General features: G+C 41.8%; 1 protein-coding gene across 1 annotated transcript in view; it reads right to left on the bottom strand.

Moving 5' to 3' along the window:
* Positions 1 to 20,192, bottom strand: part of LOC134351547 (ankyrin repeat domain-containing protein 26-like) — a 129,153-nt gene that overhangs the window by 84,756 nt on the left and 24,205 nt on the right. The window contains exon 6 of the mRNA XM_063057829.1: positions 15,036 to 15,184. Coding sequence (XP_062913899.1) covers positions 15,036 to 15,184 — 149 coding nt within the window. The remainder of the gene's footprint in view (positions 1 to 15,035; positions 15,185 to 20,192) is intronic.

The following is a 20,192-nucleotide window of genomic DNA, read 5'->3' as shown; positions in this document are numbered from 1 at the left end:
GGTTTCACCACTGGTTCGGACACAATTTGTGGCTGCCTAAGTTCAAATTTCTCATGTTGCTGCACCAACCCATCGCCACGGTTTTGGTGGCCCCATTAGCAGAATCAGCTGTTTGCATGGTCTTCAAAAGAAGCAAGTCGGTCCCCTGTGTTATTCTGCACTTATTTTTATAACCTGTGCTTATTCAGTCCCAGTCATGTCTTAATTGAATAAAGGAAGTGCTTCTCATGGTGTAAAGCACAAACACCATACGTTATCTATACAAGAAAGATGGAAGTTCTGAAAAAACTCGACGGTGGTGTGCCTGTGAAAAGCATATGTGACTTGTATAACATTGGATCTTTACAGATAACGATATAAAGAAACAAAAAGAAAAGTTGTTTTCTCCCAGAGGCCACACATTTCAGTTCAACATCCCATTCCCATTCTGATATATCTATCCACGGCCTCCTCTACTATAAAGCTCTGGCCTACGGTCAGGCCACACTCAGATCTCCTCCAGTTCGCCTACCAGCCCCGACTAGGAGTTGAGGATGCCATCGTCTACCTGCTGAACCGTGTCTACGCCCACCTGGACAAGCCAGCGAGCACTGTGAGGACCATGTTTTTTGACTTCTCCAGTGCGTTCAACACCATCTGCCCTGCTCTGCTGGGGGAGAAGCTGACAGCGATGCAGGTGAATGCTTCCCTGGTATCATGGATTCTTGACTACCTGACTGGCAGACCACAGTACGTGTGCTTGCAACACTCTGTCCGACAGAGTGATCAGCAGCACTGGGGCTCCACGGGGGACTGTCTTGTCTCCCTTTCTCTTCACCATTTACACCTCGGACTTCAACTACTGCACAGAGTCTTGTCATTTTCAGAAGTTTTCGGATGACTCTGCCGTAGTTGGATGCATCAGCAAGGGAGATGAGGCTGAGTACAGGGCTACTGTAGGAAACTTTGTCACATGGTGTGAGCAGAATTATCTGCAGCTTAATGTGAAAAATACTAAGGAGCTGGTGGTAGACCTGAGGAGAGCTAAGGTACCGGTGACCCGTTTCCATCCAGGGGGTCAGTGTGGACCTGGTGAAGGATTACAAATACCTGGGGATACGAATTGACAATAAACTGGACTGGTCAGAGAACACTGAAGCTGTCTACAAGAAGGGTCAGAGCCGTCTCTATCTCCTGAGGAGACTGAGGTCCTTTACCATCTGTTGGACGATGCTGAGGATGTTCTATGAGTCTGCAGTGGCCAGTGCTATCATGTTTGCTGTTGTGTGCTGGGGCACCAGGCTGAGGGTAGCAGACACCAACAGAATCAACAAACTCATTCGTAAGGCCAGTGATGTTGTGGGGATGGAACTGGACTCTCTCAAGTGGTGTCTGAAAAGAGGATGTTGTCTAAGTAGCATGCCATCTTGGTCAATATCTCCCATCCACTACATAATGTACTGGGTGGGCACAGGAGTACATTCAGCCAGAGACTCATTCCACCGAGATGCAGCACAGAGCGTCAAAGGGAGTCATTCCTGCCTGTGGCCATCAAACTTTACAACTCCTCCCTTGGAGGGTCAGACATCCTGAGCCAATAGGCTGGTCCTGGACTTATTTCATAATTCACTGGCATAATTTACATATTACTATTTAACTATTTATGGTTCTATTACTATTTATTATTTATGGTGCAACTGTAACAAAAACCAATTTCCCCCAGGATCAATAAAGTATGACTATGACTAAAGATGAAGCCACGCTTAGGATGGAGGAACAACACCTTATATTTCATCTGGGTAGCCTCCAACCTGGTGGCATGAACATTGACTTCTCAAATTTCCCGAATGCCCCACCTCCCCCTCGTACCCCATCCGTTATTTATTTATATACACACACTTTTTCTCTCTCTCCTTTTTCTCCCTCTGTCCCTCTCACTATATCCCTTACCCATCCTCTGGGCTTTTCTCCCCCTCCCCCTTTTCTTTCTCCCTAGGCCTCTCATATCCCTTTTGCCAATCACCTGTCCAGCTCTTGGCTCCATCCCTCCCCTCCTGTCTTCTCCTATCATTTCAGATCTCCCCCTCCCCCTCCCACTTTCAGATCTCTTACTACCTCTTCTTTCAGTTAGTCCTGACGAAGGGTCTTGGCCCGAAACGTCGACTGTACCTCTTCCTAGAGATGCTGCCTGCCCTGCTGCATTCACCAGCAACTTTTATGTGTGTTGCTTGAATTAATTGGATAACTTTGATCATGATAATTAGCAGCAGCTGCTGAACAAAAAGTCTATGAAAGCTAAGCACTTATCAGCAAGATGATAAAAAGAAATGAAGTCAGAAAGAGGGGAAGTAGGCATTCTTTCATTTAAACAATATATATCCTGAGATGTTCTGCAGCAGTGTTTATGCAATTAACATATTCTGTAACCTCCAACCTGATGGCATGAACATTGACTTCTCTGACTTCTGCTAATGCCCTACCTTCCCCTCGTACCCGATCCGTTATTTATTTAGAAACACACATTCTTCCTCTCTCTCTCCGTCAAATGTACCTCTTCCTAGCGATGCTGCCTGGCCTGCTGTGCTCACCAGCAACTTTGATGTGTGTTGCTTAGCAAGAAGAGTTGCTCCAGTTCTTTGCTAACAGCAAGTCAATAAAAACAGATCTGCATAAGGAAAACAATGAAAAATGGAAGATGTTCACAGCTAGATAAAGTTCTCATAAAGTGGTTTAAATTCTGCGTCATGATGTAAGTAAACACAGATACATTGCAAGTCGCAGGCACGTGACGTCAACAGGACAGCGCGGAGAGTTTAAAAAGGAGACCACCCTGTACAGCGGGCAGTGGAGTGAGCGGTAGCAGAGTGTAGGGCTTTGGCTTCAACAGGATTTGGCGGAAAATGGGAAGAGGGCAGAGTGAAGCACCAACTCTTTTTTTCTCCCATCCTCCCTTTTGCGAGTTGGCCCGGACAGACAGGAACAGCAGGGTTCTCACAGCTAACTGTACGAGCTAACAGTTTAATAAGTTCACCTGTTTGGCGAGGTAGTGGGTGAGTAGACTTATTTTTCCTGTTTCATTCATCTAGAATTAGATAGCATGCCTGCAGGGTTAGTGCGTTGTTCAGGGTGTCAGATGTGGGAATCCTGGGAGACCTCCAGCCTCCCTGATGGCCACATCTGCGCCAGGTGCACTGAGATGCAGCTCCTCAGAGACCGTGTTAGGGATCTGGAGCTGCAGCTGCAGCTTGATGACCTACTGCTTATGACGGAAAGTGAAGATGTAATAGATAGGAGCTACAGGGAGGTAGTCATCCCTAGGCTACAGGGGTTAGAAAACTGGTTCACTGTCAAGAGAGGGAAGGGAAATGCCCGTATAGTGGAGAGCACACCGGTGGCTGTCCCCCTCAGCAACAAATATCTTGTTCTGGATGCTGTTGAGGGGAATGACCTGACAGGGGATGCCCACGGTGACCGGGTCTCTGGCACTGAGCCTGGCGCAGTTGTGCAGGAGAGAAGGAGGGAGAAGAGGAATGCGGTAGTCATAGGGGATTCCATAGTCAGGGGAATGGACAGGAGATTCTGTGAGCCTGATAGAGATACCTGCATGGTGTGTTGCCTCCCAGGTGCCAGGGTAAGGGATGGCTCGGATCGGGTCCAGAATATTCTGAAGGGGGAGGGTGAGCAGCCAGTTGTCTTGGTACATGTTGGTACCAATGACATAGATAGGACAAAGGAAGAGGTCCTGAAGACAGATTTCTGGGAGTTAGGAAGGAAGCTGAGAAGCAGGATCTCCAGGGTAGTAATCTCGGGATTGCTACCTGCACCACGTGCTAGCAAGGGCAAGAATAGTAGGATCAGGCAGATGAAGGCATGGCTGAGAGACTGGTGCAGGGGGCAGGGCTTCAGATTCTTGGATAATTGGGATCTCTTCTGACCTGTTCAAAAAGGACAGGTTACACCTGAACCCGAAGCGGACCAATATCCTGGCAGGAAAGTTTAATAGAGCTGTTAGTAGGGTTTAAACTAATTTGGCAGGGGGATGGGAACCGGAATGACAGAGCGGAGGAAGGGGAAAGCAGAAATAAATCCAAGATAGTGAGCCGTAAAGATGTCAGGAAAGACAGGCAGGTGATGGGGCAAATTTGTAGCCATTGGGATGAGTTGCAGTGCAATAAAGTTGCAGTAAAATCAAAGCGAAAAGTACCAAATACTGGTCTTAAGGTGTTATACTTAATTACATGCAGCATAAAGAATAAGGTGGATGATCTTGTCGTACAGCTACAGATTGGCAGGTATGATATTGTGGCCATCACTGAGACCTGGCTAAAGGATGTGTGTCTCTGGGAGCTGAACGTCCAAGGATACACGGTATATCGGAGAGATAGGAAGGTAGGAAAGAGGGGAGGCGTGGCTTTATTGGTAAGAAATGATATTAAATCATTAGAAAGAGGTGATATAGGACTGGAAGGTGCAGAATCTTTACAGATTGAGCTAAGAAATCGCAGGGGTAAAAGGACCCTGATGGCAGTTATTTATAGGCCTCCAAACAGCTGCAGTGATGTGGACTACAAATTACAACAGGAAATAGAAAAGGCTTGTCAGAAGGGCAGTGTTATGATAATTGTGGGGGGATTTTAACATGCGAGTGGATTGGGAAAATCAGGTTGGCACTGGATCTCAAGAGAGAGAATTTGTAGAAAGTCTGCGAGATGGATTTTTAGAACAGCTTGTTGTTGAGCCTACTAGGGGATCGGCTGTACTGGATTGGGTATTGTGTAATGAACCGGAGGTGATTAGAGAGATTGAGGTGAAGCAACCCTTAGGAGGCAGTGATCATAACATGATTGAGTTCACTGTGAAATTTGAAAAAGAGAAGCCGAAATCTGATGTGTTGGTATTTCAGTGGAGTAAAGGAAATTATAGTGGTATGAGAGAGGAACTGGCCAAAGTTGACTGGAAAGGGACACTGGCGGGAAAGACAGCAGAGCAGCAGTGGCTGGAGTTTATGCGAGAAGTGAGGAAGGTGCAAACTGGTATATTCCAAAAAAGAAGAAATTTTCGAATGGAAAAAGGATGCAACTGTGGTTGACAAGAGAAGTCAAAGCCAAAGTTAAAAGCAAAGGAGAGGGCATACAAGGAAGCAAAAATTAGTAGGAAGACAGAGGATTGGGAAGTTTTTAAAAGCTTACAAAAGGAAACTAAGAAGGTCATTAAGAGGGAAAAGATAACCTATGAAAGGAAGCGAGCAAATAATATCAAAGAGGATACTAAAAGCTTTATCAAGTATATAAAGAGTGAAAGACAGGTGAGAGTAGATATAGGACCAATAGAAAATGATGCTGGAGAAATTGTAATGGGAGATAAGGAGATGGCAGAGGAATTGAAGGAGTATTTTGCATCAGTCTTCACTGAGGAAGACATTAGCAGTATACCGGACACTCAAGGGTGGCAGGGAGGAGAAGTGTGCGCAGTCACAATTACGACAGAGAAAGTACTCAGGAAGCTGAATAGTCTAAAGGTACATAAATCTCCAGACCAGATGGAATGCACCCACGTGGTCTGAAGGAGGTAGCTGTGGAGATTGCGGAGGCGTTAACGATGATCTTTCAGGAGTCGATGGATTCTGGCATGGTTCCAGAGGACTGGAGGATTGCAAATGTCACTCCGCTATTTAAGAAGGGGGCAAGGAAACAAAAAGGAAATTATAGACCTGTTAGCTTGACATCGGTGGTTGGGAAGTTGTTGGAGTCGATTGTCAAGGATGAGGTTACAGAGTACCTGGAGGCATATGACAAGATAGGCAGAACTCAGCAAGGATTCCTTAAAGGAAAATCCTGCCTGACAAACCTAATACAATATTATGAGGAAATTACCAGTCGGCTAGACAAGGGAGATGCAGTGGATGTTGTATACTCGGATTTTCAGAAGGCCTTTGACAAGGTGCAACACATGAGGCCACTTAACAAACTAAGAGCCCATGGAATTACAGGAAAGTTACATACGTGGATAGAGCGTTGGCTGATTGGCAGGAAACAGAGAGTGGGAATAAAGGGATCCTATTCTGGTTGGCTGCCGGTTACCAGTGGTGTTCCACAGGGAACCGTGTTGGGTCCGCTTCTTTTTACATTGTACATCAACGATTTGGATTATGGAATAATGGCTCTGTGGCTAAGTTTGCTGACTATACGAAGATAGGTGGAGGGGCTGGTAGTGCTGAGGAAACCGAAAGTCTGCAGAGAGACTTGGATAGATTGGAAGAAAGGGCAAAGAAGTGGCAAATGAAATACAGTGTTGGAAAGTGTATGGTTATGCACTTTGGCAGAAGAAATAAACGGGCAGACTATTATTTAAATGGGGAGAGAATTCAAAGTTCTGAGATGCAACGGGACTTGGGAGTCCTCGTACAGGATACCCTTAAGGTTAACCTCCAGGTTGAGTCGGTAGTGAAGAAGGCAAATGCAATGCTGGCATTCATTTCTAGAGGAAAAGATTATAGGAGCAGGGATGTGATGTTGAGGCTCTATAAGGTGCTGGTGAGACCTCACTTGGAGTACTGTGGGCAGTTTTGGTCTCCTTATTTAAGAAAGGATGTGCTGACGTTAGAGAGGGTACAGAGAAGATTCACTAGAATGATTCCGGGAATGAGAGGGTTAACATATGAGGAACGTTTGTCCGCTCTTGGACTGTATTCCTTGGAGTTTAGAAGAATGAGAGGAGACCTCATAGAAACATTTCGAATGTTGGAAGGCATGGACAGAGTGGATGTGGCAAAGTTGTTTCCCATGATGGGGGACTCTATTTCGAGAGGGCATGACTTAAGGATTGAAGGGCGCCCATTCAGAACAGAAATGCGAAGAAATTTTTTTAGCCAGAGGGTGGTGAATCTATGGAATTTGTTGCCACGGGCAGCAGTGGAGGCCAAGTCATTGGGTGTATTTAAGGCAGAGATTGATAGGTATCGGAGTAGCCAGGGCATCAAAGCTTATGGTGAGAAAGTGGGGGAGTGGGACTAAATGGGAGAATGGATCAACTCATGATAAAATGGCGGAGCAGACTCGATGGGCCGAAAGGCCGACTTCTGCTCCTTTGTCTTATGGTCTTATGGTATTTTGCCTGAACTGTACTTCAATAAATTTCACTTGCTTTTCATTTGTCATTTCTTTTTTCTATATTGTCCAAGGGTGTGAGATTATTAAGTGGGTTAGAAGAGTTTATTTAATCCTAACCTAACCACCTAAGATTGGGCAAAATCACTAATCCAGCACTTACACAGGTCCCAATCATTCCGGATTTGTAGTGGTCAACCAGTATAAGATTACATTAGACAAGTGGGTCAGCTCTCCTTTAGCAAAGAAATCATGAGAGATTTAATGGAAATAGAGGTCGCAATGTTTTTAAATACAGCAAGCTGAGAGAAGTTGGCTCTACTAGTACACGGTTCAAGAACAAGAATCAGATTTAAATGAATTAGCAAAAGATGTAATGAAAGGCTATGAGAATAAATTTTGTATTTGTTGCTGAGTGGTTATGACTACAAATTGCAGTTATTACGGATATTGGAAATGAATGAAAATGCTAAATGTGTAAAAAAAAATCAGCATTTCATTTCATTTTGTAACACCAATGGAATATAAATATATATCTAATGCAAAGAACAGAGAACTGTTTTTGATCCTTATGTTTATATAAACTTAGGACATTACCAGCTGTTTCAGGTGGAATAGCAGATGTTTCTTCATATAACTGCCAGTAAGCTCAGCATAAGTCCTAAGCACACTGGAAAGGTTTGCCAATGTTTCCATGACTGCTCTGTAACATTGGATCTCTCAGAGTTCAATGGTGGACAGTAAAATGTGGCCATTAATTTTATTAATTTCTGATAGCACCGGAACATTTTGGACATTTCTTATCGTCAGAAGCATTCGTAACACTTAGGTAGGTTTACCTGCCTAATAACCATTGGTGGCAGAGTTTGTGAAGACATTCACTCTAGTCCTTCCCACTACCGGCACCTTTCTGTGCTATCACTTACAATTAAAAGGTGCTACCAGAGATATGGAAAAGTCTGGCACTTTGCAGCAGGTGATTAACAGAGGGGGGTGAAAGATGTGTGTTATAAATACTGGACCAATGAGAAGCATATTGAAATATATTTTTAGATTTATATCTAATAAAATAAATTGATATGCAAGTTTCTGGTTATAGACACAAGATAGATGGAAAAATAGCTCAATAAAACATAGGAATATTCTGTTGTTCAACAAGATGGCAAATGGTACTACATTCCCATCTCCGCCTCCAAATAGACATAAGAGTCCGAGAAAACAGAATAAAATATAATTTTGATCGTCAAAATTAATTTGGTCACAGTTCAAATCTTCTGAAAGTTATACAATCCATGCCATACAGCAATTGTTTATAGAAAATCCAATTCTTTACATTCACAAAGTTAATACTGTGCAAAAGGGAACAAAAGGTAGATGTCACATTTAATACTACCTTTTACAGAACGTCTTGTTCTTGACTTCAGTTTAGGACTCTCCTGATATTCTATATCGACTGGAGTGCCCATAAGGAATAGATGAAAAAAAATCAGGAACAAGGGAAAATAGAACTCTAAACATAGCTCGAAACAAATGACAAACAGGAAAACATCATCTAAAAAGGTTTTTTTTTCTAGATTGTGCGATTATTGAAATAGACACTTGAGTTGCCTGGGTCTTGATTTGACGTTACTTAACAAGATGGAAATGTGGGTCCAAAGCAGATATTACAATTACTCAGAGTGGAGAGCTTCTTCATTTTTCACAATGAACAGCTTTCTGGAAACTAATGAATAAATATTTGTCGCTAGAGCCATGATAAATATATCTTTCCAGAGTAACTTAAACAAAATCATGCTGAAGCATTAGAATCCAGGACAGTGCATGAAATTATTGTTCCATTTCTTTCAACCAGATTCTTTTCATTGTCAGTGGTTAGGATAAAAGTATGCAATTAGCCATGAAACTTAATCATAACACACAGCTCTTGATTTACTAATGTTGATATTGGTTGCTGAATTAAAAACACTGCACATTCAAAGCATTAAAAAACCGCAAAACACGAAGATCAGCTTCTACAAAAGTCCAATCGAAGCAAGATCCAATACTAGTGAAAGAACTTTCCACTTGGCTTAAGCAATTCCCTGATGGGAGTTTGAGACAGAAAAATAGGGATTTTCTTAACATAGATACCACTACCACTCATGGTAGAGGAAACAGACCAGCTAAGTCTCCCATTGTTTATCATACATTAACTTTGCAGATTTCTGACAATGCATGCAGATGTGGAAACAACATTTAGATGAGAATAGGTGCAAGATACATCAAACTTTTGGGTGAAGAATGTATAAGTGACATTCTCAAGCACGGGTGAAAAAAAAACACAAATCAAGCAAATCATTCAAATCTTTTGGATAGACTCACCCAAAGTGGCATGGCTGGGATAATTTCGGAGACAACATTCACCATATGACAAGGATGCTCAGTGAAAGTGACAATTGTAGGAGCATCTGCAGATCTTTCCACTTCAAAATTCAGAGCTCCGGCAAGTCAATCAACTCAATGTATGGCTCTGCAAAATTGTCTAACCAGACTACTAGCATTATTTTTGCTTTGTATGCCTTTTGATTCAGGATTTCAAATGTACTCTACAGGAGAACTGGATATGTGCAGTCTTTTGCAGGAGAGAATTGCTGTTAGTAGTCACTAACAACTCTAATTATCTCACTGTATTAAAGGTAAGGCAATAAGGAACTCAAGTGTATTCTTGCAGCTTTAATGTTTATGCACTCGAGTTATCGACTCATGGCAAATGACAACTTTGCTTCCAGAGGAGGAATACAGATCCAAATCATAGTAATAAAAATATCAGTGTGAAAATTTTGCTACGGAACATGAGGATGATTTTCTGACTTTATTACCTCAAACTTCATGACATCCATAATATCTTTAAAATTTATTAATTTAATCATCATTTATCTTTCAAACAGTGCTGCCTGACCAATTATTTAATCCATTCTCATCTCTATGTGAAGGCTTCTCCTGCCTTAAGTTGTAAACATCTCACATTTAACACACCTCAATGAACAGAATTATGCAGAAGTACCTTTATCACAAATTAATTGAAGCTGCTTGGGAAATAAATGCAATATATTGTATTTATCCAACTACATAATTCACAAAGTCTTGATTTTCTCTACATTTCTTCTTGCACACAAAATCAATCCCCCATTCTTTAGATGGTCAAATTTAAAATCATACTTGCCTATAAATCCACCGAGCCATGCTCTGACCTTCACCATCCTAACTTAATTCCAATCACCATCACACCAGTTTGCTTTAGAAATTTTGTTCATGTCAACTATATCTTTTGAATCTGTCCCAAGACCATGGCTTTGAAACTCCAGCTCTTCAAACCTTTCTAATCTTAAATCTCAAAACATGCCACTTCTTTTCATAAAGAAAAATTAACAAGGTGCTGACCTTCAACCCCTTCTGAAAGAATCAGTCAAGTTAATCAAAAGCTTGTCCTTTTGGATTTTAAACAGCTTTGTCCAAGCTTAAAAGAGTGATAGCTGGAGAAGCAGAAAGGATAAAATAGGGTAGAAGACAAAAAGGAGTACTAGTAGAGATATGGGAAGAGAGAACGGGTATAAATCCTCGTTGTTCTCTTACACCTATCCCCCCTCACACTACTGCCAGCTTCCCTCAACCCCTTACACTGAACCCATTTTCTACAATTTTTACTGCACAACTCATCTCTTTTCTAACCGTCACTATCCACCTCAACACCACACCCCAACACTGTTCTCTCTCTCTCTCTCTCTCTCCCCCTCTACCCCCTCACCCCCTCACCCAACCTTAAATGCACTATTTGTGCACTTTTCTGAATGAAAGAATTGGCCCAGGAAAAGAAATCACTGACCAAACTGAAATATCAGCAAAAACCTACAGTCACAGAAAAGTACACACAGAAACAGGTCCTTTGGTCCACCTAGTCCACGCCGAACCATTTAAATTGCCTACTCCCATCAACCTACACAGTGACCATAGCCATCCATACCCCTACTATCCATGCATCTATCCAAACCTCTTAAAAAGTGAAGTCGAGCTCACATGCACCACTTGCCTGGCAGCTCGTTCCACACTCTCACAACCCTCCGAGTGAAAAAGTTCCCCCTTCATGTTTCTCTTAAACCTTTCACCTTTTACCCTTAACCCATGACCTCTAGTGTAGTTCCATCCGACGTCAGTGGGGAAAAGGTGGCTTGCTTTCACCCCACCTATTGTTATACTTCTCCGTACCTCAGGCAGCAACTTTGCCGTTTCTTTAGCATTTTGTCTGTTTTTTTAAACAAGACCGAGTCACTAACTTGATGCACAACCCAGCATGGATGGAAAGTGTGCCAGCAGCTGGCAGGATTCAAACCCAACACCAATCGCCTCAAAGTCCGGTGCTGATGCCACCACACCACTGGCTTACTTTATCTACACCGCTGATAATTTTGTATCCTCTATCAAATCTCCTCTTGATCTTCTATGTTCCAAGGAATAAAGTCCGAACCTATTCAATCTTTCCTTATAACTCCGATCCTCCAATCCTAGTGACTTCCCTGTAAGTTTTTTTCTCTATACTCTTTCAGCCTTATTTACATCTTTCCTGTAGGTAGATAACCAAAACTGCACACAATTATCCAAATTAGGCCTCACCAACGACTTCTACAACTTCAACATAACATCCCGTCTCCTCTCCTCATACTTTGATTTACGAAGGCCAATGTACAGTCCTGACGAAGGGCTTCAGCCCGAAACGTTAAATGATCGTTTCTGCGGATGCTACCCGAACTGCTGAGTTCCTCCAGCATGTTGTGAGTGTTGCTTTGACCCCAGCATCTGCAGAGTATTTTATGTTGTACTAAAAGCTTTCTTTATGACCCTATCTACATGTGACATCACTTCAATGAATTAGGTACCTGTATTCCTCAGTGGTCTACCGTGCACTGTGTAACATCTACTCTGGTTGGTCCAACTGAAGTGCAACACTTTGCACTTGTCTGCATTAAGTTCCACCTGCCACTTTTCGTTCATTTTTCTAGGTGGTCTGGATTCCGTTGCAGGCTCTGATAGTCTTCCTCACTGTCCACTATACCCTCAATCTTGGTGTTAACCACCTTATAATCCTTATCACTGATATAGTTGACAAACAACAATGGACCCAATTCCAATCCATGCGGCACTCCAGAGAGGTAACCATCTACTATCATTTTTAGCTTCTCCCACAGAGCCAACTTCTAAACCAACTCACTACCTCATCTTGAATTTCAAGCGACTGGATCTTCTTGACCAACCTCCCATGCGGGACCTTGTCAAATGCCTTGCTAAAGTCCATGTAGTCAACACCCACTGTCTTCCCTTCATCAACTTTCCTGGTAACTTCCTCAAAAACTCTAACATTGATTAGACATGACCTACCTGCATGAAGCCATGTTCACTATCCATAATGAGTCCATGTCTATCCAAATACTCATATTTGGTCCCTTTGAATACCTTCCAATAACTTTCCCACCACTGATGTCAAGCTCACCAGCCTATAATTTTCTGCTTAATTTTTAGAGTCTTCCTTAAACAGCGCAACAACATTATCTATCCTCCAATCCTCCAATACCTCACCTGTCACTAAAGATAATTTAAGTACCTCTGCTAGGGTACCTGCAATTTCTGCAATTGCCTCCCACAGGGACTGAGGAAATACCATGTCAGGCCCAGGGGATTTATCCACACTAATTTGTCTCAAGACAGCTAATACCTCCTCCTCTGTAATCTGCATAGGGTCCATGAAGTTGATGCTGCTTTGCCTCTCTTCTAAAGACTTCGCATCCACCTCCTGAGTAAATACAGATGCAGAACAATCATTTAAGATCTCCTCCATCTATTTTGGCTCTGCTCATGGATTACTATTCTGATCTTCCAGAAAAATTTTGTCCGTTGCAATCCTTTTGCTCTTAATGTATCTGTAGAAGCTCTTAGAATTCTCCTTCACCTTGTCTGCTAGGGCAACCTCCTGTCCTATTTTAGCCCTCCTGATTTCTTTCTTAAGTGCTCTCTTGCATTTCTTATTCTCCATAAGTACCTCATTTGTTCCCACCTGACTATACCTGCTATGCACCTCCTTTTTTCCTGAAACCAAGCCTCCATTAAAAACAAACAAACCTGTTATGTTTACCTTTTATTCTGACAGGCACATGCAAGACTTGTATTCTCAAAATTTCACTTTTGAAGGCTACCCACTTGCCAAGTACACATTTGCCAGAAAACAACCTGTCCCAATCAACATTTGTCAGATCCTATCTGATACCATCAAAATTGGAATCACAACCCACAGACCAGACTTACCTTCTTTCCATATTTACTTTGAAACTAATGCCATTATGGTCATTAGATACAAAGTATATCCCTACACAAACTTCTGTTACCTGCCCTCTCTCATTCCCTAATAGCAGATTAAGTATCACATATTTTCTTGTTGGGACTTCTATGTACTGATGAAGGAAAATTTCTGAACACATTTGACAAACTCTACCCCATCTACTCCTTTTACAGTATGGGGGTCCCAGTCAATATGTAAAAAGTTAAAATCATCTACTATAACAACCTCACGTTTCTTGCAACAGTCTGTGATCTGTCTACACATTTGCTCCTCTAAATCCCTTGGACTGTTGGGTGGTCTGTAATCTAGCTCCATTAATGTGGTCATACCTTTCTTACTCTCATTTCCACTCAAAACATCTCACTCGCGAAACTCTCCAGTCTGTCCTGACTGAGCACTGCCATGACATTTTCCTTAACTAGTAACACAACTCCTCCTCCTTTAATCCCCCCAACCCCTGTAACTCTAGTTGAGCACTCCCCCACACTCACGTAGCACCAGCAAACCTTCCCACAAGGATATTAGTCCCCTCCAGTTGCACACCGTTCCTTCTGTACAGGTCCCGTCTTCCCTAGAAGAGAGCCCAATGATTCAAAAATCTGATGCCCTCTCTCCTACACCAACTCATTACCCATGTATTAAAACTGTATGATTTTCTTATTTCTGACCTCACTGGCACGGGTAGCAATCCTGGAGGTTCTTCCCTTTAACGTAGCACCTAATTCCCTGAACTCATTTCGTAGAATTTCATTATACGTCCTGCCTGTATCATTGGTACCTCCGTGGGCATGACCACTCTCTTCCTTAAGAATGCTGAGGACTTCATCTGAGATGTTCTGGACTCTGGCACCCAAATGGCAACATACCTTTTGGGAATCTCGTTCTCATCCACAGAACCCTCCTTTCTGTTGCCGTAGCTAATGAATCCCCTATCACCACAGCTCGCCTTTATACTCCCTTCCCACCTGAGCCTCAAAGAGCCGGACTCAGTGCGAGAGACCTGACCACTGTGACTTTCCTTTGATAGGTAATTCAGCCCATCAGTATCAAAAGTGGTATATCTGTTGTAGAGAGGAATGACCACAGGAGTACTCTGCACTGGCTGCTTAACCTCTTTCTCTTTCCTGACTGTCACGCTGTTTCCAGTATCCTGCACCATGGGTGTAACTACTTCTCTATTTGTCCTATCTATCAGCCCCGCAGCCTCCACGATGAACTGGAGTTCATTCAGTTCCAGTTACAATTCCTTAACTCAGATTGTTAGAAGCTGCAGCTGGATGCACTTCTCGCAATTGCAGTTGTCAAGGACACTGGAGGTCTCTCTGCCTTTCCACATCCTGCAAGAGCAATCAAATATCCTGTCTTCTAGCATTAAATCATTCAAATAAACATCAGCCATTACTTTTACACCATTTGATTTATTCAGTATCCTTTTTCACAAAAGTTCTTAAAACTAAATTTAAAACCACAGTGCCTATTTTCTTAGTACTTTACAAGACCAGAGATATCCTTTTACACAATATTGAAATATGTTCAAAACAATATAATATACACATATATTTATTGACATTTTCCCTCAAACTTACTCTCTTTATTCATGGCTGGTTCTCCAAATCCCAAGTTTACTTCAGCAGAATGGTCTGATCTACTGGGCATCTCTTTCATCGCTCCTGATTTAAAGCGTGATGACCGATGTTTCTTTTTTGTATGATGTTCAGTGATTAGATGAGAACAACTGGAAAAATCAGAAGAAAAAATATTATACATTTTGAGTTCTGTCTAAACGAGAAGAAATATTTTTCAATAAATTTTTACTTTATCCAACATAAAAATATTGTTTTACAAAAAAATCTAAAGTGCAGAGAAACTATTGCAAATATTCAAGTTTCATTCTTAGATTAATGAACAGCTAATACAGCACAGTGGATAAGTTATTCAACCAGTAATATATAACTAGCTTCTATTCAAAAACATTACCCTCCATCAATATACTGATCCATCTCACTTTTAAAATTAATTATTGAATCTGTTTCAATTATCCTTCCAGGTAGTGCATTCAGATCACAAAAAATCACTGGTTTAAAAAATATATTTTTCTTTTGTTCTCTTGCTAAGTGTTTTAAGTCAAAGTCCTCTCTCTTTACCAGCCCTTTTTCCTTTTGAGACAGTCCCTTCCTCTACATGTTGTCAAAAACTATCAGGAGTTTGAAAACAAAATCAACAGCAGCAATAGGTGTCTTCTCATCACAATAGTTAACCCTAGTATGTCAGTCAAGTAAGATTAAACATAGTAACCATATCTGGATCAAAGGGAGAAAAAGAGCAGAGCTAGGTACTGTACATCTGAAAAGGAAGTTCAAATCTCGGAAAATTCCAGCACAAGACAACAAGCATGCCAATAACACAAGCTAAATGCTACAGAGCTAAGAAGTTCTACAACCACATGGCCAAACAAGACTTTATGGTCCTGGCACAACCAGGTAATGAATGGTGAAGGACAATTAAACAAAAGGAAGAGAAATTTATAAACATGAGAAAGTCTGAAGATGCTGGAAATTCCCCAAAGCAACACACACAAGATGGCAGAGGATCTCAGCAGGTCAGGCAGCACCTATGGAAATTAATAAACTGTCGATGTTTCAGGCCGAGGCACTTCCATAGATGCTGCCTAACCTGCTGAGTTCCTCCAGCATTTTGTGTGTGCTACTTTGGAAGAGAAAATTCCACGAACATATTCATCTTTGATAAGGGTCAGTCCAGCAAACAACTGCAAAAACTACCTTCAGCCAAATGTAACAAATGATCCTCTTAACTTTCTCTCCTGACCTCACTAAACCAGATCCAGTCAGTCAACTGGATTCACTCCAAGAAACAGTTAAACAAACTGAATACAAGAAAAATGTATGGGATCCCTACAACTGTGGAGTAGAAAATGCTATTTCTTTGTTCGTTCACTCATTCAGTGATACAACAAGGAGAAGGCCTTTCTGGCCCTTCCAGCAATGCTACCCCAGCAACCCCACGCCCTGATTAACCTTAATCTAAACATGGAGCAAATAAGAATGATCAATTAACCTTTCCAATACATCTTTAGACTGGGAGGAAACTAGAGTACCGGGAAAAATTCACACAATCCATGGGAGAACTCAGAGTGTAATAGCGTTGAACTAACATCTATGCAAAACTTATGTTTCAGAACTAAGTAAGGTCTTTGGCTAAATTGGTCTATGATGGTTACAACATTGTCATCTAACAATGTAGAAACATAGAAAATAGGTACAGGAGTAAGCCATTCAGCCCTTTGAGCCTGCACCGTTATTCAGTATGATCATGGCTGATCATCCAACTCAGAACCCTGTACCAGCCTTCACCCCATACCCCCTGGTCCCTTTAGCCACAAGGGCCATATCTAACTCCCTCTTAAATATAGCCAATGAACTGGCCTCAACTGTTTCCTGTAGCAGAGAATTCCACAGATACACCACTCTCTGTGTGAAGAAGATTTTCCCTAATCTCGGTCCTGAAAGGCTTCCCCTTTATCCTCAAACTATGACCTTCCCCAACTTCTGGACTTCCCCAACATCGGGAACAATCTTCCTGCATCTAGCCTGTCCAATCCCTTTGGGATTTTATATGTTTCAATAAGATCCCCCCTGAATCTTCTAAATTCCAACAAGTATAAGCCTAGTCGATCCAGTCTTTCATCATATGAAAGTCCTGCCATCCCAGGAATCAATCTGGTGAACCTTCTTTGTACTCCCTCTATGGCAAGGATGTCTTTCCTCAGATTAGGGGACCAAAACTGCACACAATACTCCAGGTGTGGTCTCATCAAGGCCTTGTAAACTGCAGTAGTACCTCCCTGCTGTAGTCACAAATTACTTGGGGATGTCCTACTGCAACAAATCAGTGCACACTCAATCATCAGCAAAATGTTGCTGATGACGTTAATAGCACTATCACCAACTACCAGCCAATAAACTGCTCCATGAGGTCTAGCATGAGCTTCTGCAAGATGATTTGGCTCCAGACTTCAATGTAATATTGGTTCAACCAGAGGAAAATCTAGCCGTCGTCAATTTAGGATTTAAATGACCTTGATAACAAAGTGAGTGGGCAGTCTGGTGGATGGAGTATAATGGTAAATGTGAGATCTTCCAGTTTGGAAGCAAAAATAGAAGAACAGGCTATTATTTATATAGTGAAAGACTGCAGCAAGCAATCTTGGGAGTTCTTGTACATAAATCAGAAAAGGTCGTTTTGCAGGCGTAACAGGTTATTAAACAGACAAATGGAATGTTGGCCATTGCTAGAGGGATTGAATTTAAGAACAAGGAGATTATGCTGCAACTGTACAGGGTACGTGACACTGCACCTAGTGCACTGCATGATGTTCCAGTCTCCTTACTTGAGACGCAACACTGGCCTTGGAGGCCTTGCAGAGGAGGTCCCCCAGTAGATTGATCCTGGAGATGAGGCAGTCAGTTTGGGACTATGCACGCTGGAATTCAGAAGAATGAGAGGAGATCTTATAGAAACATGTAAAATTAAGAAAGAGATAAATATGAGAGAGGCAGAAAAGTTGTCTCCACTGGTGAGACTCAAATAGGGGTATAGCCTCAAAATTTTTGGCTTTTCCCAGAGATTAATGAATCCGTGGAATTCTCTGCCAGGAGAAGCAACAGATGCTCTATCATTAAGTATATTTAAGACACAGTTAGATATGATTTTTGCATAGTAGGGGAATTAAAAGTTATGAGGTAAAGGCCAGATAAATCCTGATTTTATTGAACAGTGGAGCAGCCTTGACTGGTCAGATGGCTAATTCTTGTTTAATGATTGAATCTGATTGGAGGATGTGTAAATACTAATGGCAATGTAAAAGTTACTTCAGTTTTAAATGAAGATCGAATAATTCTGATCAAGCCACTGCAACAGATCATAGTTCTGAGGAAGATGATAACCAATCTGAACATCTAAAAATATTGCAAGAGATCTGCAAACATTCAAAACTTTGAGAAGAATTCCAGCTATTTTGGCCACAAACTGATGAAACTGTATGCTATCCATAATTTTCTCAAGAAAGGGCAGCTTAGTTTTAGGCAGTCAGACTTTTGAAAAATGACACAGAACTACAATAATAGTCCTCATAATCTAAAAAAGAACGGTTCTACTGCATGCGTTGCACCTTCAAGCTCTACTCCTTCACCATCAATAACTGCTGTTGAAGATTGCCCTCCTGAGGCATAAAAGTATTACAGCACCATAGAGACATTAAATTGCTGCATTACTGTAATGATTAATGTACTATTCCTCTAAGTTGGTGATCAGTTAAAATTTAAATTTACGGTGCAGAGTGTAATTTTAAGTTACTGCATACATTTTATTTATATCGTACCATTTCATGTCCCACTGCTGCATTACAATAAATGGATAACAATTCATTACAGAGCACTGTATCTTCAGTATTACTTCATTACTTCAGATTATGTTAAGAATCAATTCTTGACAAATGGTATTTTTAGACACCCATTCGTCCTCCCCCTCCACTGTATCGACTAGCAGATTTATCACAGCGTTTACCAAAAACAAGAAGAACTGAGCATTTGATTTAGTGATCCAGTTATTTCACTATAAAAGATGATACTTTAATATGTTAACGTTCAAAATATTAGCAATGGCACAAGGAGAATAGTTGCAGTATTCAATAATGTTCAGATAGATCTCACACTAAAGGAGAGCTCATCCTGAAGAAAAAGTGTTCAACCTATGCATGCACTACCTATGCAAAGCCACTCCAACTGGAGTTTTTTAACTGCAGGAGACATTGTTTGCACATGCACAAATTCTAACGCATATAAAAAAAGGGGCATCACATATAACTTCTGAAAAATAAAAGTACTGCACAAACCTGCCCCTGGTGTAACCCATTGCCATACCACAACAAAAGTTCACAACGAGATCCTGGAAAATCTGGCATACTACATGCATCTTGGAAACCATCACTTTATGAAGACAGATACTGATTATGAAATTCACCATGGTCTTAATGTGGCACCGAAGCTTTTGGCTGAAAAGAATGCTGAAAGAGTAAGATTACAAACCCAGCAGTGATCTGAGCCTTTCAATTTCTGTCTGCAACACAGACCGACAGCAGGCACCTCAAAGTACATGGAATGGGGTGGAGTTACAATGGCACTTGACAGTGAGCTCATCTGTGGAAACAGCTTAATTCCCATCTATAATGTCTCTCTTTTTCCCTTTCATGGTGGATGGGGTTCTGCTGCAGACCTAACCTACAGCTACACTCAAACTTCTGTTTCTGTAGCAATGGAACCTGTTCCCACAGCTTGCCAAATGGGTATTTTTCAATATCCCAAGGATGCAGCCTAGAAGACGGGCATGCTTTTGGGATTATAAAGCTTTGTGGCCCCAGGGATGAGCCAAATCTAAGCCGGTGCCACCGACTGAAGTGTTGCGGGAGAAAGCGGAATGTCAGGAACAGCAGATCAGCTGTTGGGAACCCTGAACTTGGATGCTAATCCCTCTCTCTCATTGGTGAGGGACGAGCTGTTGCTGAATCTTGAGTGATGGAACTTGGAAAATAGCGATGCGGCAGACTATAACACCATAATGGGGGAGAGGTGGGAGGAGAGGGAGGGAGAGAGGGAGAGAGGGAGAGAGTTAGTGTGAGAGTGAGGGGGGAGGGAGAGGGAGAGAGGGGGAGAGAGAGAGGGGAGAGA

Source organism: Mobula hypostoma, chromosome 9, assembly GCF_963921235.1.
Source record: "Mobula hypostoma chromosome 9, sMobHyp1.1, whole genome shotgun sequence".
In the NCBI taxonomy this organism is placed as follows: domain Eukaryota; kingdom Metazoa; phylum Chordata; class Chondrichthyes; order Myliobatiformes; family Myliobatidae; genus Mobula; species Mobula hypostoma.
The sequence above is the reverse complement of the archived record's forward strand: the minus strand, read 5'-3'. Positions and strand labels throughout refer to the sequence as shown.